We start from the raw sequence: 27524 nt of genomic DNA, 5'->3' as shown, positions 1-27524 counted from the left end.
CAAGGTTGACTCAGCCTTCCATCCTTCCGAGGTGGGTAAAATGAGGACCCGGATTGTGGGGGCAATAGCCTAGCTCTGTTAAAAAGTGCTATTTGCTAACATGTTGTAAGCCGCCCTGAGTCTAAGGAGAACGGCGGCATAAAAATTGAATGAATGAATGAATGAATGATTGATTAAATGAATGAATAAATAAATAAATAAATAAATGTGACACAGCGAGTTTGACACCCATGTTCTAATGCCTTGCAAAACAAAAATCAAAATTACAAAAGGAGATACACTTATCTTTATTTTTGTGTGGTGTTAACGTCAATTTATTGTCTGGAATAAATTCCAGAGTCCTCGCTCCAAGTCCTTGCAGAGGGGCGGCATACAAATCTAATAAATTATTATTATTATGTCAATACAACTCAGCAAACGAGATCACTATGCCGGATTTCGTATTTCATCACCAGTCAGGCGCTTCCCAAACACCTAGGACTGCGTTGTTGTTGTTGTTGTTGTTGTTATTATTATTATTATTATTATTTTCTGTATATTTAGTTTTTGGTCTTATCCTTATCCAAATTACTATTTCTTGCCTCTTTGAAAATGATATCATATATAGATCGATTCTTCTTGTTGTTACATTTATAGGAATCTGTTCTTGATTCTGCCTTGATATGACTTGACTCTTTCAGCCCTGTTTTAGCCTTTTTTACTCTGGTCTGACTAATTGCAATTTTATGTCTTAGTTACTTATAAGTTGTCAATGATATTATCTCAGTATTGAATATCTATCTACAGTAAACGGCTTTCTTTATATGTAATCTGAGACTAGAGAGATAAAGCTTTTATTATATGTCTCAAACTGAAGATTTCATGATTCTATCCTCAATTCCCAGCAGGGAAATATATCAGTACATATTCCTATAGTTGTTACACATTCATAAAACACTGGGAGGCAGTGTGCTACTGGTTTCATCTTTATTGGGACTTATCAGTCACACACAACCATTGTAACCAATTTAAAATTATATGTTCAAGAACCTATGAGTTTGATATCTGGCAGAAAATACTGTATATAATTTGTAACAGTGTAATATTTTTATTATACTTAATTGTTTTTATCAGGATACATTCTGACTTCAAGTATATTTATGTTTATTTACTAGTGAATTTGATATTAACTTAATATTATCAATTAATAAGCATTAATTAATGAAGAGAGTGAGGAAGAATTAAAGATAGATAATAAAACAAAAACTGTTTATTCCCATGAATAAATATTGGGGGGAAATGGAACTCCTAACAGTGGAAATAACAATTGTTACCTAGTCTGTGGAATGTGTTAGAAAAACAGGAGATTGAGAAATAGAATTTGGCCTGGGAACAAACATTACAGCAGGGAAAATATAGTAAAAAGCTGTAACTTGGCTATTGAAAGGAGGATATACTGGAGCCATTGACATGATTGATTGTAAACGCCCTCTTCCCTCTGGCAGAGCACCTGGACAGTTTACAGGGGAGCTAAGTGAATGAAGCAGATAACTAGAGGGTTGAGTGCAAATGGAGGAATCTTTGTGAGAAACTGGCTTGAACATAAAAACGGGAGTCTTCTATTATTTTCTTATTCCTGTCTCCATTGTACTTGCCAATAATAAGCCAGCAACAATTTTCTTTATTGTATAGTAATTCCTCCATAAGATACTAGACAAGAAAAGCTAGAAAAGATGGAGACTTTTTATTATCAATTTGCCTAATTCTTCTAAGATTAATTTGATCAGATTTTGCCTTGATTAGGATTTTACTGCTGGGAAAGGACAGAGTAAAGTAACCTTGATATCTTATCTGACTCATATGGATTTTTTTTCAGTATATACATCCCACAAAATGGACAGCATGCATTATGATTAAGGCCACTATTTGTCTTCTAAAATATTTAAATATAACTAAATTTCTAAAATCTTCATTAAGTTTATTGTGTCTTGCTTTAAAAAAATATCACTTTTTAATTTACTCATATCAAACAGCTACATTTAATCCCCATTTTTTTCTGAAATACTGTATTCATTTTATAAACACTGCTCAAAAAAATAAAGGGAACACTTAAACAACACAATATAACTCCAAGTAAATCAAACTTCTGTGAAATCAAACTGTCCACTTAGGAAGAAACACTGATTGACAATCGATTTCACATGCTGTTGTGCACATTCAACTTTGTACAGAACAAAGTATTCCATGAGAATATTTCATTCATTCAGATTTAGGATGTGTTATTTGAGTGTTCGCTTTATTTTTTTGAGCAGTATATATTAGTCATATTCACCTATCATTCATTTTGAGCTAAAAATACTATTAATGAAAAATAGGTAAATACTTAAAATTATTTTGTTATATATACAAACAACTTAAACTAGATTTAATAACACACGTTGCTGCCTAATTATGCAATTTAATGTTTTGGAATATTGCTATAGTACTGTTTCAAGCTATACTGCTGGAAAGAATGGTAACAGTCTTCAATATATAACTTGATGTAGGGGTTTAAAAATTCACATCAATTTTTATCATTAGAATTTAAAAGATAGCATCTTTATAAAAGGCAACAGGGTTTCAAATCATAAAATGATTGGACTGTACAGTCTATCCATAAAACTACAAACTGTTTTCAAACAAATCTTTGTGACTTTGTGTTCATCAAATACAAATATTGTTCATAGATTTCATCTGTTATATGATGCAATATGAAATATGCATATGAAAAAGAAAGAAGACCCAGTAATAGGTATTGATCTTGCTATTTGTGGGCAGTGATTTAAGTGCTATTTACCAAACAGAACAGATGCAGATGCTGACCGAGTAGGTAAACAATTGTTGCATGGCTTACTGCCAGATTCCAAACCAATATATTAAACTCCAAGTGAAGCACATTTCCCCTATGGATTGCACTTATTGCCACTTCATTTCCTACTCGCACTGTCTCTCTATTGCTGTGCCTGGCAGTAAGCTATTTTCAGTTCTTCCATGACCCCTGAGGCCTAGTGCTACCTCACACAGCCATTAGCGAAGGGAATTGCATGTGTGTGACACGGTCTGAAACCAATTATTTGATATTTTCTTCAGAATGATGCCCAGGTCTGTTGGGAATGAGCAATCATGAAATAATTTACCTCCTGATTTAATTTTTTCCTTCACAAATTAGTTGTCGTCTGAGCTTGCTATACACAGCTGCCCAGGACATATCTCTGTCTTATCAAGATTATGCTTGAAATGATGTAAGAGAGAGGGGGATGAATAAAGCAGACTAGGAGATTCTGCTTTAAATAGGCACTGACAAGTTTATCAGATATACTAATCGTAAGTGTTCTCTGCTGATTGAAAGAGATGGAATCATTAAAAAAATGTTAAGGTGCTAAAAGAAACAACATTGATGTAAAATATTAGCATAGTATTTAAGCTTTAAAATACTGTAGCTTTTCAGTTCTGTTTTGAACTACTGAAACCTATTAATATTTAAAAGGATAGAAAATAGAGACTAAAATGAGCAGATAATCCATTTTGAGCTATTTAGATTTAGCTCTTCTCAAAACGAAAAACTGTATTATCCTCCTACCAGTAAGTAGGTGTTTATATCTATAATAGTTCTATACAGCATGAAAAATATTTTCAACCTCTGCCAAAAAAAAAAAAATCAGAATATTCTGTAACACATTGTTATACGGAAAATCCCCGCAACGAGATTATATAATCACATTGAAAAGGATTTTTAGGAAAGCCTTCACAAACCATGCTCCATAAAGTCAATTCAAGAGAGTGAGAGTATGGGCTGGGATCCAAAAAGCAGTACAATTAGTTCCACATACACTAGAGAGCTTTCAGCATGTGTTTCTTGAATAGCAGCTGCCATGCCACATGGTAAATCAGTTTTGAAGCACATGGACTTCAAAAAGCAGGTTCTTATGTAATATGGGTTTTATATTTAAAGAAAATACAATCTTACTGGACCCTTCAAAAAGACCTTGATCATGTAGCAATGGCAACTTCAAATCTCAACCAACAAATGCTTTGTCTTACACACTGGCAAAAAGAATCAGAATACAAAATACAAACTTGGAGGAAACAAACTTATAGATGACCCTCACTCTGTCAAAGACCTTGGAATATTCATATCCAACGACATAAGTGCTAGAGCCCACTGTAACAATATTGCAAACAGGCACTGAGTTGTTAATCTGATTTTATGTAGCTTCTTCTCTGGCAATATTACACTGCTAACCAGAGCTTACAAAACATTTGTTAGACCAATTCTGGAATACAGCTCACCTGTCTGGAAAATGCATTGCATATCAGACATTAATACAATCAAAAGAGTCCAGAAATATTTCACAAGAAGAATCCTTCACTCCTCTGCTCGCAACAAAATAGCTTATTCTACCAGACTTGAAATGCTGGGATTAGAAAATTTACAACTGTGTCGCCTCAAATTTGATCTAAATGTAGTTCATAAAATCATATATCAAAATGTCCTTCTTGTTAATGACTACTTCACTTTAAACCACAGCAATACATGAGCATGTAATAGATTCAAACTAAATGTAAACCACTCCAAACTCGACTGCAGAAAATACGACTTTAGCAATAGAGTGGTCAATGCCTGGAATGCACTGCCTAACTCTGTGATTTCTTTCCCAAACCCCAAAAATCTTTAACCTTACTGTCTATATTCAACTTTTCCCTATTTCTAAGAGGTCTGTAAGGGGTATGCATAAGTGTACCACTGTGTTACTATCCCTGTCCTACTATCCTTTTATTGTTACTTTTTACTTTATATTATGTTTATACAAACTACTACTACATGTTTTATAAATAAATAAATAAATAAATAAATAAATAAATAAATAAATAAATAAATAAATAAATAAATAAATAAAATGTTTCTTACTACCCAGTGTTTTAGACTACTTCAATGTAATAAAGAAACCATATAATAATTTAAAACAAAACATTTGGCATAAAGCATCTGTGATATTATGGGGCAGTATCTGTATAACTCGGGTCCATAAAACTCAATTTTCTTAATGCAAAGATTGATTTGAAAGTTGATGCTGGTGTCACTAATATCAATATTAGAAATACTACCAACAATATCAGGTTTTTAGTACAAAACAATCAAATTATAGAAAATACAATCATACATTTCATGTTTGTCTTGTCTGACTCTTCTGTGGCACAGAGAAATAAATTGTGAAAATTACTTCCAGAGCCATTTTAGAAAATGACATAAAGATAAGTGTTAAATTCACAATGTATTATAAAATCAGACCATTCTTTGATAGTAGATTAACGTAACAATTTTACTAAATAAATATTTCTGTTTAATCATTGAATGGAATATGTCTGTGAATATGAAAGGAAAGGATTTCATTTTTTCCACCAACAACATCCTCTATTATTTCCAACAATATATCTGACTATAAAAATTAATTAACTATAAATCCTAAAGCTATACCACATTCTGTGACAGAATTTCAATATCAAAATTTATATTTAATATTTACCACTTACTTATAGGTCAAGATATATGAATCACAATCTAAATTCTTTATGTATAAAATCTGCACATATAAAAGAAAATTTACATTCTAAATTAAAGAAATAGATATATATTGGCCATTGTATTTTGCTTCTAAGGCTTGTTTTCAAACATGCCTGAAGTAAACTATATACTGTACTAAAATGTATGAAATGGAGTAAACAGAAATGGATCGGATCCTTTGTTAGCAAAAAAAAGGGGGGGGATAAATTATTCTGCAATAAAAGACAAACAGAAAATTTACATCTGGGTCAGTATGACAATAGTTAACTGAAGGTGAGAATTGATCCGTCAAACCCATTGTTTTAAAATTGAATTTGAACTATCAGAAAGTAATATTCAAATTTTAACATGTCTCTCTAACAGATGCCAATTTAATGTGCTTCATTTTAATGAGGTTATTTCTAAAAAAAAATAATCTAAAGCTAACCAAACTTTATATTACTGAAAGCATGCACAATGCCACACAGCTTAATAGCATCTCAGCAAGGAGCACTTAATTAAGTTCTGCTCAGGAGACAGTTGATATGTGTTGAAAAGAGTCTAATAAAGAGGCATGTAACATTTCCCTCCCTCAAACAATAGTGTAAGTGCCTTAGGAATCTTTTCAAGAGACCTTTCAGAAGTCCTTCTTTTAAGTCTCAGAGGCAAGTATGGTCTCCTTTACACACTACAGTATGTTTTTAAGAAAACGTAACTTAATAATTCTCTCTCAACTTCTTTGTCACACTCTTTTCTTATTAAAGAAGGTACTTTAATACATAAATCTCATATTGAGTACAGACCGCTCAAGAGAAATCAGACCAAAAATTAAATCATTTTTATCTTTTATGCTTGGGAGGAAAATGCAATAATTAGGGGGCATGGTGAGTTACCCTTTTTTTTCTAACCACAGGAAGAACACCCAGGTGTGCAAAAGAGGCTTTGAGATGAAAATAGCGTTTCTAACTGGAAATATTTAGATAAAATGACCAAATTCTGTTTTGTTTGGAAAATCTTCCTAGCAAATTAAATTTAACATTTAACAAAATATTATTGCACAATATACGTGGAAAAAATAAAATTATAATGCAATTATTCTGAACAGAAGTTATATTTAACTTTTTTAAAAATGAAGTAACCCTATCCAAGAATACCGATACACTAAAATTCCCTTTTCATGTAATGGTTTTAATAGGGCATTTGAATCGCCAAAAAGGCTTCCAGAGTTGTTAACCTGATCCTATGAAGCTTCTGCTCTGGCAGTCTCTCACTACTGACTAGAGCCTACAAAACCTATGCCAGACCCATTCTCGAATACGGCTCATCTGTCTGGAACCCACACCACATCTCAGACATCAACACTCTCGAAAACGTCCAAAGGTATTTCACCAGAAGAGCCCTTCACTCCTCCACTTGAAACAGAATACCTTACGAAAATAGACTAACTCTCCTGGATCTTGAAAGCTTAGAACTGCGGCGCCTAAAACACGATTTAAGTATTGCCCACAAGATCATATGCTGCAACGTCCTTCCGGTCAACAACTACTTCAGCTTCAACAGCAACAACACAAGAGCACGCAACAGATTCAAACTTAATATTAACCGCTCCAAACTTGAGTTGTCGAAGCGTGGAACTCATTGCCGGACTCAGTGGTGTCAGCCCCCAGCCCCAAACATTTCTCCCCAAGACTCTCCACGATTGACCTCTCCAGGTTCCTAAGAGGCCAGTAAGGGGCGTACATAAGTGCACTGATGTGCCTATCGTCCCCTGTCCAATTGTCTTTCCTTATCTCATATATCATATATTTTCTCTCCTTTCCTTCTACTTCTCTTCTTTCTTACTTTCTATCTTTATATATATATTACTTAATGTCTATTCTCTTTCACATGTATTGTATATTGGACAAAGAATAAATAAATAAATAAATAAGTAAGTAAATAAATAAATAAATAAATAAATAAATATTCATAGTATCAGTTTCAAAATTCTTTTAGCAAAAATAGTTTGAAAACATTTTATCTTCTAAGCTGAAAAGAAGCAAGCATTTCAGCATCATTATCAATAGAATGAAACATTTTCTTCAGGTCAAACAATTCTGTTTATAAGAATCTCTAAAATTTCAACTTCTCATTTCCAAAGTAAATGTCAGTTTCTCAGGTAAGGGAGGAATATCCCTTCCCCCTTTTCAAATAAAGTAACAGAAGCTTTCCATTGACACAATGAAAGATTGGTCCAGTACCCTTGTTCTTTTTCCCAAAGTTTAATCATGTCATCAAGATAAATATTTGTAATCTCTTTATTTTTTTAAAGACCTTGAAGTTTTTGTTTCATTCTTTATTGCACCCATTTTACACTGCTTCCTACACAAATACATCAGTACGCAGGTTGGAAAATACAGCATACAATAATAAAGCTATATAAATCTTGATGATTAAAAAGTTGACAAAAAAGTAACATCAGATCCACTCCCCTACCATTCATACATGAAAGGCCTGTACATGTTTTCAGCAGGCACCTAATGATATAATAGGCACCTCAGCAATTTCAGAGGAAAAAGCCTTCCAGAATCAAGGTGCTGCTATGAAAAAGACCCATTTATAGGTAACCACCAGATGGCATTGTGCAACTCTTAGCACATTCCCCTAATGATCTCAGTAATTAACCAGACTGCAATGGAGAAGAAAGTCAAGTTTTATAGCCTGTTCAAGTGTTTAGTTCTTATAAGCGGAACTGAATCTGGCTCGACAGCCAATTGGCCACTGTAGCTGTTTCAAAGAAAGTTTGGCTTCAGGATAGTTTAGTGTCCTGTTGGCAATCTAGATGCAACATTCTGCCTCACTTGCACCTTCTGTACCAAGTGGAAAAATACATTCCCATTGAAAACATTATACTAACTAGTGTAACCTAACAGTGCATAGATATCTGTAGCTGCCGTGCCAGGAAAGGGCATAATAACTATATGCACTCCTGGACATTGTAATCACTTAAAACTGCCAGGGGCAGTTACAGTTCATGAAGCTCTTTCAAAATAGGTAAATATTCTTTCTGGAAGAATGCAATAGCATTTAGAATATGCAACCCATTCACTCCCGTCTCCCATAACCCAGATAACCACCTGCCCTGCTCTTTGCCTGGCCGAGATTAATTTTTAGTTTATGATCTGTAGATTGCTGATAACTCTTCCAAAACACCTGAATCAAAAGAGGCTGTACATGTCCTGAGCCATTGTCTAAATGCAGTGATGAGGTGAATAGTTATCAGCAATCAACAGTCAAAGGTATTGAAGGTCACTGAAAAAAAAAATCAAATAGCAGATCATGTTTAAGGTCCATCTTATCTTTATAAGCCATTCGTTATTTTCCTTAATAATTGTGTGTTTTCGAATACAAAACACATGACAAAAAGTAAAAACAGAACAACAAATAGAGCCGGGGTGGCGCAGCAGGTAGAGTGCTGTACTGCAGGCCACTGAAGCTGACTTGTAGATCTGAAGGTCAGCGGTTCAAATCTCATCTCCGGCCCAAGGTTGACTCAGCCTTCCATCCTTCCGAGGTGGGTAAAATAAGGACCCAGATTGTGGGGGCAATATGCTGGCTCTGTTAAAAAGTGCTATTGTTAACATGTTGTAAGCCGCCCTGAGTCTAAGGAGAAGGGTGGCATAAAAATTGAATGAATGAATGAATGAATAAACAAACAAACAAACAAACAAACAAACAATTAAACCATAAGGAAAATTCCAACCAAATATTAAACTTCCTCTTAAAATGCATGAAGGGGACTTGGCAAACTCAGTGCAACAACAGTGATTTATCAACTATAGGTAGTCCTCAGCTTACAACCACATTTGAGCCCAGAATTTATGTTGCTAAATGAGAAATGTGTTAAGTGAGTTTTGCCCCATTTTTACAAACTTTTTTGTTCCAGTTTTTAAGTGAATCATTGCTGGTGTTAAATTAGTAAAATATTTGTTAATGGCTTCCCCATTGACTTTGCCTGTCAGATCACAGAAGGGGGTCACATGACCCTAGCACACTGCAACCGTCATATATGTGAGGTCCAGTAGTTGTCAATTATCCGAATGTAAATTATGTGATTATGGGGATGCTGCAACGGTCATGTCACTTTTTCCAGTGCTGTTATTAAATGAACTAAATGAACTGTTGTAAGTCGAGGATCACTCAATACTTAGATCACATCCTATAAAATGCAAGAACAGAAGCCAAAATGTTCAATACACTTTCCATGACTATTGATTCCAAGTCATAACATTTTGGCAACATTTTTCTCAAGCAATAAATTACTTCTCTTTCAATACATTTTATATTAAAAGTTAAAAGTAGGAAAACCAGTTTAAGTTATGTTGATTTAAGGAAAAAGGTTTATCCTGAATAATAGTAATTGCCATCCACAGTGAGGCACTACCATTACATGGTTGTCAGGCTTATGTACTCCGAGGGAAATGAGAGCTATGCCAGACGTTCCATCACAGAAGAGTCCTCCACTCCTCTACTTGCCATACGCAACCAGACTTGAAATCCTGGGCTTAGAAAGCTTGGAGCTTGGTCGCCTTAAACACGACCTAAGCATAGCCCATAAAATTATCTGCTACAACATCCTTCATGTCAATGACTACTTCAACTTCAGCCACAACAATACATGAGCACATAACAGATACAAACTCACAGTAAACGGCTCCAAACCTGACTGCAGAAAATATGACTTCAGTGACCGAGTTGTTAATGCATAGAACTCACTGCCAGACTCTGTTGTTTCATCACAAAATCTCCAAAACTTATCCACTGTTAACCTCACACCATTCCTAAGAGGTGCGTGCATAAGTGCACCAACTATCCCTGTCCTAAGTTTCTCTCTTATTAGTATCAATATCATGTATATAAACAGTGTTATTTCTTTGTATATTACCAATACGTACTTGACAAATAAAATAAAGTTAAATAAATAAATAATAAAATAAAATAAAATAAAATTCTGGGAGTTGAAGTCCACAAGTCTTAAAGTTGCCAAGTTTGCCCCCCTACTCTAATTAAAGAAGAAGAAGAACAGAAACAAAGAATAATTACACTTCTAAAACAACACAAAAACAAAAAAAGATTGCCTGCACTGAAGCTGGTTCCAAAGGAACACTTAGCACAAGGATTAAAAGATACCAGTATGGAAGGCACGGTTGTTGGTCAATGGTCATAATTTGGGAGAAGTTAATATTAAGGAGGAATCTTTCAAGGAGTCTCACTATCACCTCTATTTGTCGTGGCATTGACTCTTCTGTCAACAATACTGAATAAACTGAATAACTCAGTTGTAAGTTCTTAAACCTGGAAAACATTCATTTTTCAAAAGAGCGGAGGGTCCCACGAGGGTCCGTTTCGTTAAACCTCTTCCCTCCTCTTCCCTTTTTCTCCTTCTCCTCCTCTCTTTTCCTCCTCTTTCCTTCTCCTTCTCCCTCTCCCTTTTTTTTTGGGGTGGGGGGGCAGAGAGTCTGCAAAGGGGGAGGAAGCTCAATCAGGGAGGGGTCTAGAAGCACCCTTTCCAATGACACCCCTCACTCCTTTGATACCCAGGTAGTTGTGGTGTGTGTGTGTGAGAGAGAGAGAGAGGTAGACTGCGCTGACTGAGGGAGGTTCTGCTGCCGGGGTGAAAGCTGTGTGTAGAGGGGATGATGGGCTCTGTGGTCCCTTAAGCTTCCTCCCACCCTCTTTGATACCCAGGCAGGAGTTGTGTGTGTGTGTGTGAGAGAGAGAGAGACAAAAGGTTTTTCTCATAGAAGAGAGCTTTTGGGCAAGAATCATATTGAGCTTCTTGCCGTGAGGAATGCGGAGCATGGTCCAGGCATTGCCTGGCAACCCTGATTTGGCCCTCGGGGGGAGGAAGCTGGGGAGGGCATTCTCGTGCGGAGGGGGAGGAGGAAGAAGGGAAGGGAGGAAGAGGAAAGAGGAGGGAGGAGGAGAAAGAGAGGAGAGAAAGGCAGGATAGGAAAAAAGGGGAAAGAGAAGGAAAGGAGGAGGAGAAGGGGAGAAGGTGGAAGAGAAAAAGGAAAGGGGAGCAGCTGAAACTCCAATGGGCTCTTCCCCGCTGCGGATCCTGAGGCTTCGGTGCCACAAAAACCCCTTCCCCTCTGTGGAAAAGGCGAACCTCCCGCCGGTGTCTCCCTCTGCACAGGGAAGGAGGCACCAATTCGCTGGATGGTGGTTTAATATGACTCTTCATTATCAGTCAAATGCAGCAACAAATTCCATCCTTCCACCTGCTGCCTTCCCTTCCCCAAAGTTCCAATTCTTTTGATTGTCTATCTTTGTTCAAAAAATCCCTTTGGAGTCTGCAGTGCCAAAGGGTTTTTTTTCTCTCCACCCGATCTCTCTTCCCCTTTGACAGGGGACTTTATCTCGAAGCTCGGAAGGCAAGGACGCTTTTCTTTTTAGTCTCCTGAAAGAAACACCTGGGATCTTGAAATAAAGCTGCCAGGCACTCCGTCAAATCTCCCCTTGCCTCCTTTGAAGAAAGGTGTGGGTGGGGCGGGCAGATAGGAGGAAAGCAGGGAGAGCCTGGCAGAGAAGAGGTGGCAGGGGGGGTGTCATCTCCGCACCCAGGAAAGAAGACAACGGGCCACCCTCGGAATAAATAAGGGAGGCTTCTGGAGGCTGGGCCCCCCGCCCCGCCAACCTGTCCTGGCAGCGAGGCTCCTGGGTGGCCTTGGCGTGGCTTTTGGAGTGGGCGGGGCAGGTGCCACTGGCCGAGGGTAAGAGCGGGAGACAGGCAAGGCAGTCGGGAGTGAAGGCAGCGGCTCCGGTCTCTCCTGCCTGTCCAGGAGCTGAAAGTTCCGCCCTTCCCCACACCCGGCTTTGGGCCCCCGTGGGCTTCTGACAGGAGGGGGCAGTGGGTGATGAATGGGCAGGGCTCCCACGGACACATTTTGGCAGTGAGATGGGGGAAATCCCCTCTCACCTGCCGCTTCCTAGGCTCGCCAGTTGTTTTTTTTAAAGCCTTAAAGTTTTGGATTTTCCTAATGGGTTTGCATGCATTATTCGCTTTTACATTGATTCCTATGGGAAAAATTGCTTCTACTTATGAACTTTTCTACTTACAAACCTGGTCACGGAACAAATTAAGTTCGTAAATAGAGGTACCACTGTACTTACATAAAATATATTTGAAAAAGTTACTTTGATTTGTAACTTTTTTCTTTTTTAAAAAACAGAACCCATTTTTCCTTATAAAGTTTTGGAAGTATCATCTGCTAATTTGTTTATTTCACACATTAGAATTATTACAGATGATGTTCCCCAAGACCGCACATGGAAAACTTTCATTTATATGATAACAGCACCAACTGAATATTCATTTAAAGTAATATCCTTCCATCTAAAAATAGCTGATGTGTTCTTTTTCCTTTCTTTATCTGTGCATACAGTTCAGCATACAGAAAGAGAAAAATGTGAACCTCCCTTCCTTGTGCTCCAATCTGTCTCCCCTGCCACTCAGCACCAAGTGGGAGAATGCATGATTGAAATGAAGAAAACAATATGTTGTATTATCTACCTCACTTGGACTGTCAACATACTAACCAGTTATCTGGTGAGCTGCCAGATCCCAATTGTGCTGGGATAAGAAGATACTCAAGCAGCATCTCTACACATGCCATTTCCATTATACAATTGTAGTGACAGAGATTGGAATTTGAAACAGCAGGACAGCAGTAAAAATAAGCATCTGAGACAGGCCATTTATGCAGCTCATGTTCTGTCCAAACATATTCTCATATTATATAATTAATAAGATAATTTGAAAAAGGTTTATATTACTTTGGCAATTAAATAAGAAATGCTAATTACTTTAACAATATTGAACAATGTGTCCAGGTTTCAGAAATAGATTACTATTTTTATTTCAAATGCATATGACTGTTTTCAAATTATGCATGCTCAAATAGTACGATGAATGTTGTAGTTTAAGATTAATATAATCCATATAAATAAATGCATGTTATAATTTTAATAAATGTGCTACTTCAATTTGAATGTAATTAGTGGATCAAAACAAAATAAGTTCAGACTTCTTATATATGTATAAAAGCAGTCACAGAATACAGGAATTAGACTTCTGTCAATCTATACCTTTGACATTTTAGCGAATGATAAATGCACTGTACTTAAAAGAAAAACTAACTCACCACTAAATTTACCTTTAAAATTGGAAGGTTGTTTCATCTTTATTAATGGAAATAAGCAAGATTATCTTGCTTAATCTTTCTCTGGGAAGAACTTTAATCCTAAATTTAGGACTGCATTTCTTTAGATATATATGGCAGCATGCTATATATAACCTGACATTAATTACATTCCTGCACTTAAATCTTTAGTGAAACACAGTTAACATTTTGTATCAGAAATTAAACAATAAAAATAATGAACATAAAGAAAATATCACTAACCCCCAACTTGAACCACGCCTCTGTTTTTCTTTGAGTTCTTGCTTGTCTTTATAGCATGTGATGCCTTTTCTTTAAGTTGAAGCTCACAAAGCACGTGAAGAACAAAAGTGATTTCTTCAGTGAAGGTATCCAAGTAAGTTTCATTAATAAATTTCAGTACAGAAGAAGAATCAGTAATTCTACTTAGTATATATAAATCATCTTTTATCATTGCACAGAAGGCAGGAATGGAACTTCTGTAATTATGAACAATCTTTTCAAAATTCATTTCATCACTCTTGCCCTGAGCACATTTCTGCCATAGATCACTAACTAATTTATTCTGCATTTTTTGATACTTGACTAGAACTTCAGATTCAGGATAAAGAAAAAAGAGATGCTGCAGACACTGACTTTTAAATTGCAGTTGATGCTGTAAAGAACCAGTTTTTGTTTCTTGATTAGTTTGCAATTGTTGTACTAAGTAACGTCGAAGATGTAACCTTATATCATCCCAAATGCAGTGAACATCCACTGCTGTATCGTCTTCAATACCATGAATGGAACTACTGGATACGAATTCAAAAGATGCTCCACTTGGGGTACAGGGAAATAAGACACCACACTGATTGGAGAGTTCAAGGAGAAATTGAAGAATTGTTTCTTCTTGATTTTGTTCATTCTTCAATAATCTTTGCTATGAAAGGATAAATGACAGATGATATGTGTGAATGAATAACTATTTGAAGTAAACATATTTATCTTTAAAGTAAAGCTCTGGCATTATGTCTTAAAATCTAGAATCCCCCCCCCCCACACACACAATATATAGATTTCAAGAATTATTAGCATTATGTTTCTAACTAATTACAACTTTAATCTTCTCTAAGAACAGGTTAAAATATGTGCAGCCTGGATGCAACTGACTATATCAAACAGCATTAATGTACTCGCAAGATATAAGTACCAAAATGAAAAATCAACATGGCTGTAACATTTGCCATTAAGATTGGAAACTAGACATTATTATCCCCAATTCTACAGTGTTTTGTGAAACATACAACATTCTGCATTTTTTTAAAAAAATTAACTGCATTTTATATTAGCAAATAGCAACTAAATTCCCAAAGAAGGGCAAGTGTGCTACAAAACTTTTCTATCACAAACATAAAAAGTAGTATTTTCACCAGTGTTTGGAGAAACTTGATTAATGCTCCTTGATGGGTTGAAGAGAATTTGGTTGAACTGAAATCATGGTTATTTAGCCAATGAAGAAAACTTGTTGTGTCCTGCAGCAACTCATCAGAACAAGTTTCATTAAATTCCACTTGTAGTTCCTTAAGGCACTGATCGACACTAAACCAAAAAAGAAAAACAAGTATTTTCATTATTTTTAGTACAGTGGTACCTCGAGATACGAGTTTAATTCGTTCCGGACCTGGGCTCTTAAGTCGAGCAGCTCTTATCTCGAACGACTTTTCCCCATAGGAATTAATGTAAATAATTTTAATTGGTTCCAGACCTCAAAAAACTCACAAAGTTAGTCTAAATTATGCAGAAAGACATGTTTTTAATGAAGAAATGTACATGTACATATAAATGAATAATGAAGTTTCTTTCACTTAACTTGTAAACTTTCTTAAACTTTTAAATTTACATATGTTCAACTTCTCTGCCACCCAATCCTGTAGGACAGAGGTCCCCAACCCTTTTTGCACCAGGGACCGGCTTTAAGCGATCAAGAGAGGAATGGGTGAATGAATGGACGGAGGGTGGGAAGGAAGGAAGGAAAGAGGGAAGGGACAGGAACAGAGGAAGGAAGCAAGGAAACTTATGAAAGGGGAGAGTAAGAGAGGAATGAGTGAAGGGAGGGAGGGAGGGAAGAAGGTGGGAAGGAGAAAGAAAAGAAGAAATAGAGGAAGGGAAGGTAAAAGAGAGAAAGAAAAAGAGCAAGAAAGAAAGAAAGAAAGAAAGAAAGAAAGAAAGAAAGAAAGAAAGAAAGAGGGAAGGGACAGGAACAGAGGAAGGAAGCAAGGAAACTTATGAAAGGGGAGAGTAAGAGAGGAATGAGTGAAAGGAGGGAGGGAGGGAAGAAGGTGGGAAGGAGAAAGAAAAGAAGAAATAGAGGAAGGGAAGGTAAAAGAGAGAAAGAAAAAGAGCAAGAAAGAAAGCTGCAAGCACCCCCCCGAGTCCCCCAGGCCGGCTGCAACCTTTTAAAACACGCGCGCCGCTTCGCAGCTGTCTCCTGAAGCCGAACGCGGAAGTTAGCGTTTGGCTTCAGGAGACAGCTCCTTGGCGCTTGTATCTCGAATTTGGGCTTGTAAGTAGAACAAAAATATCTCTCCCCTCCCAGCTCTTATCTCGAGTTGCTCTTAAGTAGAGCAGCTCTTATGTCGGGGTTCCACTGTATATTACCTACTTCTGAAGAACGTCAACATTTTATGTCACTCTTTAATTTTGTTACTTAATTTCCATAAAACAAGACTGATGTCATAACTTTATAATTTTCTAAACAATTAGCTATACCCCCACTTGGGCACCTTCAATATGTCTGGATTTCAACTCCCGGATTTCAGTTTGGCCATTACCATATTTTTCAGACTATAAAACATACTGGTGTATAAAACAAAGACAAAGACAAAGAAGTGAGTAAGAAAAAAGTGTTTGTCCTCCCCAGCCTCAGAAGCACTCTGCAAGCCTCCCAAATACTCTGTTTTTCATCAATTTTTTGTAAAACTAAGGTGGGAAAAGGGTTTGGGAAGCCTGCAGAGAAGCAAAAACATCCCAGTTTTTGTAAAAAAAATGGCCTATTTTTTAAAAAAACAGGGACATTTTTACCTTACCCCAGCCTCCCAGGAGCACTCTACAGGCCTTCCAAACCCTCTATGCACCCAATTTCACCCATTTTTTGTAAAAAATGGGGTGGGTAGAGGGTTTGGGAGGCCTGAAGAGAGTTCCTGGAGGCTGGGTGAAGTCAAAAACACTCAATTTTTGCAAGAAATGGGCCCATGTTTTGCAAAAATGGGATGCTGGGGTGCGGCTTCGATAGGCCAAAACTGGCTGTATTTGGTGTATAAGACACACCAACATTTACACCCTCTGTTTTGGGGGTGGGGGAAGGTGCGTCTTATATTCCAAAAAATGGTAATTTGGGAAGACCAATATAAGCAATATTGGTTTAGGAATATCATATGGAAATATTTGCATAGAAAGATTGTATGGATTAGATTAGAATGGCATCATCATATTAATACCAAACCCAGGGCTCATTTTATTCCAGAGGGTCAGAAATGCAGTATCCATATTTCAAATCAATAAAGTTAGTTATAATGTTGTATGCCGCCCTGAGTCGCCCCGAGAAGGGCGGCATAGAAATCTAATCAATCAATCAATCAATAAATGAATAAAATAAAGTTTGTATAAGACTATCTCGTTGGGCTATGAAATCTATGCTAATTTGTCATGTTTCCAAAAAGATGGATTTGCACAGTGCTGCAAAGATAGCCAGGAGAAGCTTCTGAAGCAGCCATGTAAGCCTGGCAAAAAATTGGTTGTTCTAACAATTTGAAAAGTTATATATCATTTGTGTTCTTCTGTGTTTCAAAAAAACCCTGTTCTGTGAATTTCATAAATAAATAAGCAGCAGTAATTTAAAACATTCAGAAAATTCTTCATCACTGGATTATATACAATATTGGTGGGGGGAAGCTTACCATGAAACATTTTTCTTTATTTTCTCATCAATGTCACCAAGTACCTGTTCAACCTCTAGATTTCCAGGAAATGAGTTCAGCAAACAATCCAAGTTCAAAGAATCAAGGGAAAAATCACCTTTCCACTCCATTTCTAAATAAATTTAGAAAATAAAATGTCCAACTCACTTTGATTGCTGACATAAGGTATAAAAGCTTGATTGTAAAATTGCTAGCAAATAAAGAACTCAATGGAGGTGTTAGCAGCATATACCGTATCTTCCTGAATATAAGACGCACCGGAATATAAGACGCACCTAGATTTTAGAGGTGCAAAACAAGGAAAAAAGTATTCTGAACCAAATGGTGCAGTAATATATTATTTAATAAAATACCAGTGTAGCAGAATACTTTTTACAAACATGTTTACTTTTTACAACCATGGACAATTTTCAAACTTGACAAGCTTCAAACTTGACAAGCTTTAAGATTTGTGGACCAACTCCCAGAATTCCTCCTCCAGTCATGCTAGCTCAGGGATGGGAGTTGAAGTCCACAAGTCTTAAAGTTGCCAGGTTTGGAGACCTTTCCACACTTAATCCCTAACCCAGGGGTCTTCAAATTTGGCAAAATTGAATAAGACTTCAATTCCCAGAATCCTCCAGTGATGCTAGTTCAGGAATGGGAGTTCAAGTTCATTAGTCTTAAAGCTGTCAAGTTTGAAAACCCCTGGATTAGGGATGTAAGGGTCTCCAAACCTGGCAACTTTAAGACTTGTGGACTTCAATTCCCAGAATCCTCCTCCAGGAATGGGAGTTGAAGTTCATTAGTCTTAAAGCTTTCAAGTTTGAAGACCCCTGGGTTAGGGATTAGGATGCACTGCAAGGGTATTCAAACTTCCTGAGTTAGCCCTCCTCTAACTGTGGCTACTTTGCTCTTTAAACTTTTTAGCTCTATTTACAAACAGCCATAAAAATTATCACTGGAGATTCAGGAAAGGAAGTGCAAGTGCAAGTTGCAGTCTTTTGAGAAAAAGGGAGAGGGGGAAAGAGGAGCTGCTTATCTCTCTCTCCTTCCTCCCCCCACACTTGCAGAAATGATCGAAGTGAAAATTATCTCCTTCTGTAGTCAGGGCAAAGCTGGGGGTTGCTTTAGTTCGATCTCACCCTGGGAAAGAGAGACTGGAGTCCAGATCGCTTTAATACTAGAGAGGCTGGTGAAAGAAACAGTGTTGAATTCAGCTTTCTTTCTGTGTGATAACTGGAAAGAGGAGTGAAGTTTCTGTGCACATGCGCTGTGTGCCTCTTTTCATTCTGCTTTGGGCAGCCAGAGACGTGGGCGGGGCTAGGCTAGTCAGTGATAGAAATGAAGGAAATTTGCATTAGCTACCATAGAAGGAGGCTGCTCAGAAGCAGTGAGCAATTTTGCATAATGATACAAACCCTTCTCCCTTCTGTCCCCCCCCCCTCACACACCCACACACACACTCATTCACGATAGAGTCTGGCACTCGGATCATGCAGGGAGAGCGCGTGGAGAGCAGCTTCTCCCGTCCTTCCCAAAAAGTGTTTCTGCTGATCGGCTAATTGGGGACGTGGGGGGGGAGCATTTCCCCAAAAGCCTTCCATTGCAGCTATTTGCCCTTTGAGGCTGCCTGGTTTCCTTCTCCACCTTGGGGGTGCTTCCCCCCTCCCACTGCTCCTATGTGTTGGTATCATCAGAGGCTGATTGGAACACACTAACCTCCACCCCAGGCACTGGAAACTAAGCCTTGGGTTTTCTCCGGTGAAGCTGCCATTTCGATCGCTAACTTCACTATCTCCACCTTGGTTCTTTCTTTCTGATTGGCGGTTGGATCAATCTTCTGCAATACCGCCAATTAGCTGTCTGTTGCCACCAATTGTGGCTATTACTGCTGTACCGCCAACTCCCTTCCCCCTCCCCAGGTGCAGCATTCGGTGTATAGGACGCACCTAGTTTTTGACCCTCTTTTGGGGGATAAAATGGTGCGTCTTATACTCCAAAAATACGGTATTCTGTTTACAGCTAGGAAAAACAGGCTGCTTACCTGTAATGCTAAAGTATTTTTAGCCGCCACATGTGAATTCACGTAACTGAGTTCTGTCTCTCTGAAGATTCTCATTCAGAATATTTAAGCCCATTTAGAGGTGTGTTTCAGAGCAGAAATATGTTTTTCTGATAATAAACCATAATTACACAGAACTATTATTCTCAGAAATTCTATTAAACATCGCATTTTGTTAATATATCAAAGAAAAAGTACATTAATTGGTAGAAAACAATATTCATGTTTCTATGGTCACAGAGACTACTGTTATAGATGAGTGGATGATATTTTCATGACTACTACGTATGATTTACATATACTGTATTATTAAGTTGTAAGTTTAATTGCTTTAAGAAGGGACAGGTACTTATGAAAAAGGAAAACATGATCTTGTCAACTTTAGCATCAATTATGTTGATATTGCCATTTATGAGACCTAAGACTAAAATGTTAAGCTGTCACATAAAGATAGTAAATGGTGACCTTAATAACAAATGGCACTGAATGTTAGCTATTAGCAATTCCCATATACAGTGATACCTCGTCTTACGAACTTAATTGGTTCCAGGAGGACGTTCGTAAGGCGGAAGGTTCGTAAGACGAAACAATGTTTCCTATAGGAAACAATGTAAAACCGATTAATGCGTGCAAACCAAAAAAACCACCACAAAAACGGCGCTCCGCTGGGCGCCGCTGCCTGGCTGCCACCTTCTGAAACAGCAGGGCACTTCTCGGCGTTCTCCTGAACGCTGAACCCGAAAGGTTTGGCATAAGTTTGGGTTCGGTTCGGGAGAACGCAGAGAAGCGCCGCTGCCTGTCTGTCACCTTCGGAAACAGCCAGGGGGCTTCTTGGCGTTCTCCTGAATGCCGAACCCGGAAGTTCTGCAAAGGTTCGGGTTTGGTGTCAGTGTTCGGGAGAACACTGAGAAGCGCCGCCGCCCGGCTGTCACCTTTGCAGAAGAGCCGTGGAGCTGTCGGCCGGTCGGGAGGCTCAAACAGAGGTGGGGAATCCCAATAGGGAATTCCAGGGGCGGAGCTTTGACATCACGGAGACGTCCTTCCTGGAGTCCATGTTTTAGAAACAGAAGCTCAGAAAAGAAATGCCACAGAGATCTGACCTGGGGTGACAGCACATGTGCCAGGAGAGAAGGCTCTGTGTGCCACCTCTGGCACATGTGTCATAGGTTCGCCATCACAAATTTAAGGAATGTTGTACTGATGTTAGAGATGTTAGTTGGGGATAGAAATCCACATGTAATGTTCAGTATAACTGATCAATGGAACCCCCAAAATAAACTCAGTGAATGCTAGATTGTATGAAAAGTCTGAATCTTAAAATTAAGGAATTTGTTAAGATATGCATGAATTGGAAGAGCCATGTTAACAAGGTCAGCCAATGAATAGGCATAGCAATTAAGTCACCCAATGGGAGCTTGAACACTTCTAAATCTGTGCAGAGAATTGAAACTGAAAACTTAGGTTAAGGCTGGGGGTTGCTCTGCCCACCCTGCACTCTCTGCCAACTCTGTACTCTCAGCCCTCTGTGTACTTCTGTTTTGCTGAAATAAAACTAACTCTCTTGCTTGTGTTTACTTGAAGAATTAATCTACTCCGATTCTTCAGAGGGGTGGCATACAAATCTAATAAATAATAGTAATAATAATTGTAAATATATATTATTTACCAGACTATTTATAAGACCGTCATACTTCATACCTCCCAGCGGCCAATAAGGACCCACAGAGTTGGCCTTCTCCTGGTCTCGTCTGCCAATGTTGGTTGGCGGGACCATGGGGAAAAGCCTTCTCTGTGGTGGCTCCGACGCTTTGGAACCAACTGCCTCCGGAGATCCGCATTATCCCCCCCCCCCCCGCCTTCCGGAAAGCTGTTAAGACCTGGCTTTTCTGGCAGGTCTGGAACCATGAATGACTGACAGTATGTATGGTTTTTATGGGCTATTACTATGCTTTTATACTTTACTGTTGTTTATATTTTAACCCTTCTTTAACACTGCTTTTTAATTGTTCTTACTATTGTGAGCTGCCCAGAGTCCACTGGAGTTGGGCAGCATATAAATTTTACTAACTAAATAAACAAACAAAGAAATAAAGTTTATAAAGAAGTTAATGAATCTAGCTGAATCAGTCATCTGTATGTGCTTCTGGAAATTAATTTTTTGCAACAAATTCTAATAGAATTAAATACTTAAAATAGTTTTGTCTGACAAAATGGAATGATTGTAAATTATACTGTTAAGTAGGTATCTCAGTAAAAAGTTAGAAAAAATAAACAGAAAAAGAAAGGAGTGTATATGCTGATAATAAAGTAGTAGGCAGTATATAGGCTAGTAGTGTGAACAATGTGTGGAAAGAAGCAAAAATAATTGTAAGCAAGAACATCTAATATTTACTTTGTTATACATCATCAAAGTATGTAGTCTGTAGTTCATTAAACTACATCTGTTTCCACAGTTCATACAAAAGTAAATCAATAGCAACTACCCAAGTGCATTTTTATTACACTGTATAAATCAATTTATTTTATTTTTAACATTTATAAAATTTAAAATGTATATAGCTGCACCTCTTAGATTTAAAATTTTTATATATACTGCTCAAAAAAACACAACAGCATGTGGAACTGATTGTCAAATCAGCGTTGCTTCCTAAGTGTACAGTTTGATTTCATGAAGTTTGATTTACTTGGAGTTATATTGTGTTGTTTAATTATGCTCTTTGTTTTTTTGAGCAGTGTAGCTTTAAATTTATATAGCTGCCCCTCTTATATTTAAAACATTTATATACAGTAGTCCCTCGCTATACCGCGCTTCACCTACTGCGGCTTCACTTCATCACGGGTTTTCAAGAAATATTAATGAGAAAAATCATTCGCTGGTTCGCGGGTTTCTGAGGAAGTCGATTGGCAGATTTAAACAGCTTGCCGAACTCGATCGGCAGGTTTTTCAAAAAAAATATATCTAAAATTGTAAATACTGTATTTAAATACTGTATCTAAAATAAATACTGTGTGGGAAGGGTTTATAAACACTTAAAACAATGAAAACTTACCAAACAATTACAATATAAATACTTAAATAAGTACTATCAGTCAATAAATTCCCCATCGCGGATTTCACCTATCGCGGCCAGGTCTGGAACGTAACACCAGCGATAGGTGAGGGACTACTGTAGTTTTAAAGATTTATAAAGCTGCCCCTCTTATACTGAACGGCCTGCTCCAATCCCGTTATTATCTAGATCAGTGTTTCCCAACCTTGACAACTTGAAGATATCTGGACTTCAACTCCCAGAATCCCCCAGCCAGCATTCGCTAGCTGGGGAATTCTGGGAGTTGAAGTCCAGATATCTTCAAGTTGCCAAGGTTGGGAAACACTGATCTAGATAGTTACAATACACACTTATTCCAAAACATGAGGTCGTACACTACTAAAAAAATAAACCCCGTTGCGTTCAGCGCCCTGACTCTCAAGACGAAGCCCGAAGGAGGAAAGGCAGTGAATGGGAAACTGCGAGTCCACAATACAAATAACGCCCTCACGAGGGATGGTCTCTTGCTCCGGATGCAACGACCATCTCCGAGACCTCTTTAAGCATCCCACATATCCCTGATTGGGATTTACTTCTACGTCAGCGGCAGGGAAGGAAGAGGAAACCCTTACGCAAAGATAAAACGCGTGGATAAATACGCAAAGATAAATGTCGCCGCGCTTCTTTTTTATTTTTTTTACGGCAGGTCAAAGAACCTCAATCTCAGGGAGGGGATTGCGCGGGGAAATAAAAGGTTAACGAAAACCCAGAGGAGACCGACGGAGGGAAACGGCCCACAGATTCCGACGTATCACCTCAGCCTCCCCTTCCCCCACCCCGCCTCAATGAGAGGGAGCTGCCTGCCGACGTCACTTACCAGGTAGGCCCGCCGCCCCTGCGTCCCGAGCCCGGTCACCCCGGAGACCAAGCAAGCGTTCGTTAGCGACGGCCCGGAACGGCTCAAACATCCGGGTGGGAGGAGCCGGTGAAGCCTGAACCGCGCGCGGGAACGAGGGAGGAGACTGGAGAAGCTGGCGGGGGCCCGCAAGGAACTTTTCGCGGTAACGGCTCCACTTGGGTCGCGGCGGGCTGATTGCAAACCGGGAGGGGGACGGGTTGCGTGGGCGGGAGAGGGACAGACGGGCGGCGGCTTTTCCTCAGGGGCTTTTTTTTTTTAAGCGTTTCCCGTTTTTGAAGCTTTGGTGGGGATGGCGAGCGATCACCGTTGTAAAAAGAAGCGCAGCCTTCTTGAGCAGATGCGCTTCACTCCGGGGGCTTCATTCCGGGTAGCGATTTTTCCATTATTTTGCCCACCGTCCCAAAGCAGTTGTTTTAATTTTTTTTAAAACCTTACGCTTCTGGCGTAGCAGGATACGTAAATGGCGCTAAGAAGGTGAAGACGTTTGTGGCACTGCGGATAGAATAGAATAGAATTCTTTATTGGCCAAGTGTGATTGGACGCACAAGGAATTTGTCTTGGTGCATGTGCTCTCAGTGTACATAAATATATATATATATATATTTGTCAAGAATCATGTGGTACAACACTTATGATTGTCATAGGGGTCAAATAAGCAATGACGAAACAATCTGTATTAATAAAAATCTTAGGATACAAGCAACACGTTACAGGCATGCTGTCCTAAATGGGAGGACAAGGATGATAGAAATGATGAGAAAAAACTAGTAGAAATAGAAGTGCAGACTTAGTAAAAAGTTTGACAGTGTTGAGGGAATTATTTATTTAGTAGAGTCATGGCGTTCAGGGGAAAAACTGTTCTTGTGTCTAGTTGTCTTGGTGTGCAGTGCTCTGTAGGGATGTTTTGAGGGTAGGAGTTGAAACAGTTTTTTTCCATCTCCAGGTAGAAGTCATTGTGAAGTTTTCCCCAAAGGTGCTTTTTTTTTTCTTTTCAAGAGGCAATTAGACTTTTTGGGGTTTCTTAGAAGACTTTTGTTTCTCATCCAAGAAGCTTCTTCAGCTTTGACTGGATCAGTAGCAGATTCCTACTGGAACATTAAAGGACGCTGCACAGGTAGTAAAAGTTGAGCTGCGCCCACAGCTTTGGGTCTCAGTGCATGCGCAGGAAGCAAAATTTTGTGAGGGGACGTTCATGTGTGTGCAATTGCACACGCATCCCCTCACAAGATTTTGTTTCCTGTGCATGCGCAGAAGCAAATACGCCGATAGCAGAGATAAATGCAATCCGCCCCTGGACTGGATGGTGGGGAATGGAAGACTCCAGTTATAGCTGAAGAAGTGACTTGGATGACAAGTGAAAGGTCTTCAAAGAAAAAAACAAAAAGTCCAGTTGCTCCTTGAAAAGCACCTTTAGGACAACCAAGACTTGGATGACGAAGAAGCTCCACAGACATGTTATGAAGTCTGTTTTCCCCCCATTTCTATAGTTATTGCTGTTGGACCTTAAGGAGAGCGAGATCTTGAACCAATTGGCTGATCGCTCTTCCCTGATCAGTGGGTTGGAATCTAGTCTGATGCATGTTTACGTTCAGTTTATTGTTTAATACATTTTACTTAGGATTAAAGATTTGTTCTGTTGGTCTCAATAGTTGAGGTCCTGCTTTAGTTTTATTTCAGGTAATCCCACCGAAATTATTGCAGATCAAGTTTTGCATAGCCCTTTACATCCTCCTAATTTGAGTGGGATGCCTGGATGCAGCCCAATATTTATTGTAACTATGGACGTAAACATAATTCCCATAACTGTAGAAAGAACACTGGCATCACATAAAGCAATTATTCATTGCATAACCGGCTGGCTTATTTGATGTATTTTAGTTTTCATGGAATTGTACGGCAAAGTAGACAGGACTTCCCATCAGGCTGACAACATAAAGTACAAGTGCTGGCAGTTAAGTTCGCATTTTTGTCAGCTCTATAATTAGCAGTCATATGGTAATAATGGGTTACTAAGAATTGAGAGTAGGCATCAGAGAAATTAAACAGGAGAGCTGGTTTAATTGTCCAGTGAACGCAACCACATTCATCAGAACTGGAGGGCTTTGTGAAAGAATGGTTGCTTGACTGTCTACCCCAAAGAAAGTGTTCAGAATCACTGGGTAGCTTTTCATCTGGATAAAGTGTTGAGGGAAATTAAGGTGCTACCTTAATGTACCATTCTTACATCCTCCAATCACTATTTGCTCCCAATCAGATGTCTGCTTGACCCCAAGTTATTCTATTGAGGATCTGACTAGGAACAATGTCATTACGCAGGCATTGAGCTCTTTGATTGTTGCTTATCAGGAGCCTTCAGCTAGCAAGAACTAATTGCCAGACCTCAAAGATGTGCTACTTAGCAGAATGGCACTGGGCAGTTATTTACACACACTCTCAGGCATGCACACACTGGAGGTATGTATGAAAATAGGTAGGCAGTCCCCCCCCCACACACACACACACTACTGCCTTATAACTTTCTAATTGCAAATGTGAATATATCCAGTGGGAACATCTTTTGATGGCTTTCTTACTTGAGAAGTACTTGATGGCCATTAATCTTCTGGCCACTCATAAAATATGCTGCATTTCAACACATCTCAGGGTAGCTATTAATCAAAACTGACTATATGTTGTCCCATTAGAAGAAATGAAGCAATGTCCTTAGTGCTGACTCTTTATTTATATATAATGTTACTAAAATTTGAACAGAAAATCATTGATCTCAATACAATTGAAGTTTCTTACATCCTTTTCTTACATACTTCTTACATACTTACATATTTCTTACATACTTTTTTTGTTTCATTTAACTATTTTAAATAGATGGAAGGGAAACCAAAAATTCAGTTAACTGGATTTAAGAATGAAGAAAAGAAGATGCTAATCAAATTGCTTCTGAAATTAGACTGTGTTTTCTTTAACAGTGAGGTAAGTGATAGTACTTGATAAATACATAAGGTAATTATGGGTGGCAGCAGTTTTGTTGAAAAAAGTTTCTGATTGGAAACTGAACTCATTTTCTTATCTTAGTATAAATGGATATATACCGTATTTTTCGGAGTATAAGACACCTTTTTACTCCCCAAAACAGGGTGAAAACCTGGGTGCATCTTATATACCGAATGTAGCCCCACCCAGACACCCCTACCCTTTGGTCTCTGCCTTGCAAATTTACTTCCTTGCAACAAACAGCGCAGCCCCAGAGACTGATTAGCATAAGCAATTGAGTATCAGCCTCCGACACAGCTGATTCAGAAAGTATAATCTGAAATGTAACAGTGTTCCTTTTAGTGTTAAGATAAGGCAGCTGAGTTAAACTCCAAGTTAGTCGTGTTTGGAGTAGATCTATTTAAATAATTTGGAAGAGTTAATGTGACTACATTTAAGAAAACTTTCTGGCATTAGTATACTGTCATAATGTACATTTCTCCAATTCTTTGCTATATCTATGGGTCAGACACAGAAATACACAGCAGACAGTATATATCATCTGTGCTGTTTGCTGTTTGGCAAACAGAGAGGCAGAGACCTTTTTTCCTTGTTTTCCTTGTCTTATACTTCGGTGCGTCTTATACTCTGAAAAATACGTTATATACATATTTTATTTTCTTTCAAGATAAATACCATGTACAGAATAAAGAAAAAGAGTAAGAAATTAAGGCATGAGATAAGTACCAAATTGACTCATAGATATTAGATATTAACCTATCACTTTTATCATGGCTTTGATCATTATACATTTTCACAGATTGTTTTTCAGTAAGCTAATG

At 38.3% G+C, this 27524-nt stretch overlaps 2 protein-coding genes across 11 annotated transcripts in view; one reads left to right on the top strand and one right to left on the bottom strand.

Moving 5' to 3' along the window:
- KIAA0825 (KIAA0825 ortholog) overlaps positions 1-23879 on the bottom strand; it is a 187923-nt gene extending 164044 nt beyond the window's left edge. For 3 of the 7 annotated variants that reach the window (XM_070743018.1, XM_070743019.1, XM_070743016.1), the window contains exons 1-4: positions 23671-23808; positions 17700-17832; positions 15174-15342; positions 14008-14683 (exon numbers count right to left, since the gene is read on the bottom strand). In XM_070743018.1, coding sequence (XP_070599119.1) covers positions 14008-14683; positions 15174-15342; positions 17700-17832; positions 23671-23761 — 1069 coding nt within the window. In that variant the 5' untranslated portion in view covers positions 23762-23808. Of the gene's footprint in view, positions 1-14007; positions 14684-15173; positions 15343-17699; positions 17833-19746; positions 19875-23670 lie in introns of all 7 variants that reach the window. The other 4 variants (XM_070743021.1, XM_070743022.1, XM_070743017.1 and 1 more) reach the window with 3 other exon arrangements.
- Positions 23382-27524, top strand: part of SLF1 (SMC5-SMC6 complex localization factor 1) — a 44042-nt gene continuing 39899 nt past the window's right edge. Inside the window, exons 1-2 of one of the 4 annotated variants that reach the window (XM_070743025.1) lie at positions 23382-23673; positions 26578-26682. In XM_070743025.1, the coding sequence (XP_070599126.1) occupies positions 26578-26682 (105 nt within the window). In that variant the 5' untranslated portion in view covers positions 23382-23673. Of the gene's footprint in view, positions 23674-23703; positions 23855-26577; positions 26683-27524 lie in introns of those variants that run through there. The other 3 variants (XM_070743027.1, XM_070743026.1, XM_070743024.1) reach the window with 3 other exon arrangements.

This window comes from Erythrolamprus reginae, chromosome 2, assembly GCF_031021105.1.
Source record: "Erythrolamprus reginae isolate rEryReg1 chromosome 2, rEryReg1.hap1, whole genome shotgun sequence".
NCBI classification, from domain to species: Eukaryota; Metazoa; Chordata; class Lepidosauria; order Squamata; family Dipsadidae; genus Erythrolamprus; species Erythrolamprus reginae.
Note: the sequence above shows the minus strand (reverse complement) of the source record. Positions and strands in the feature narration are given on the sequence as shown.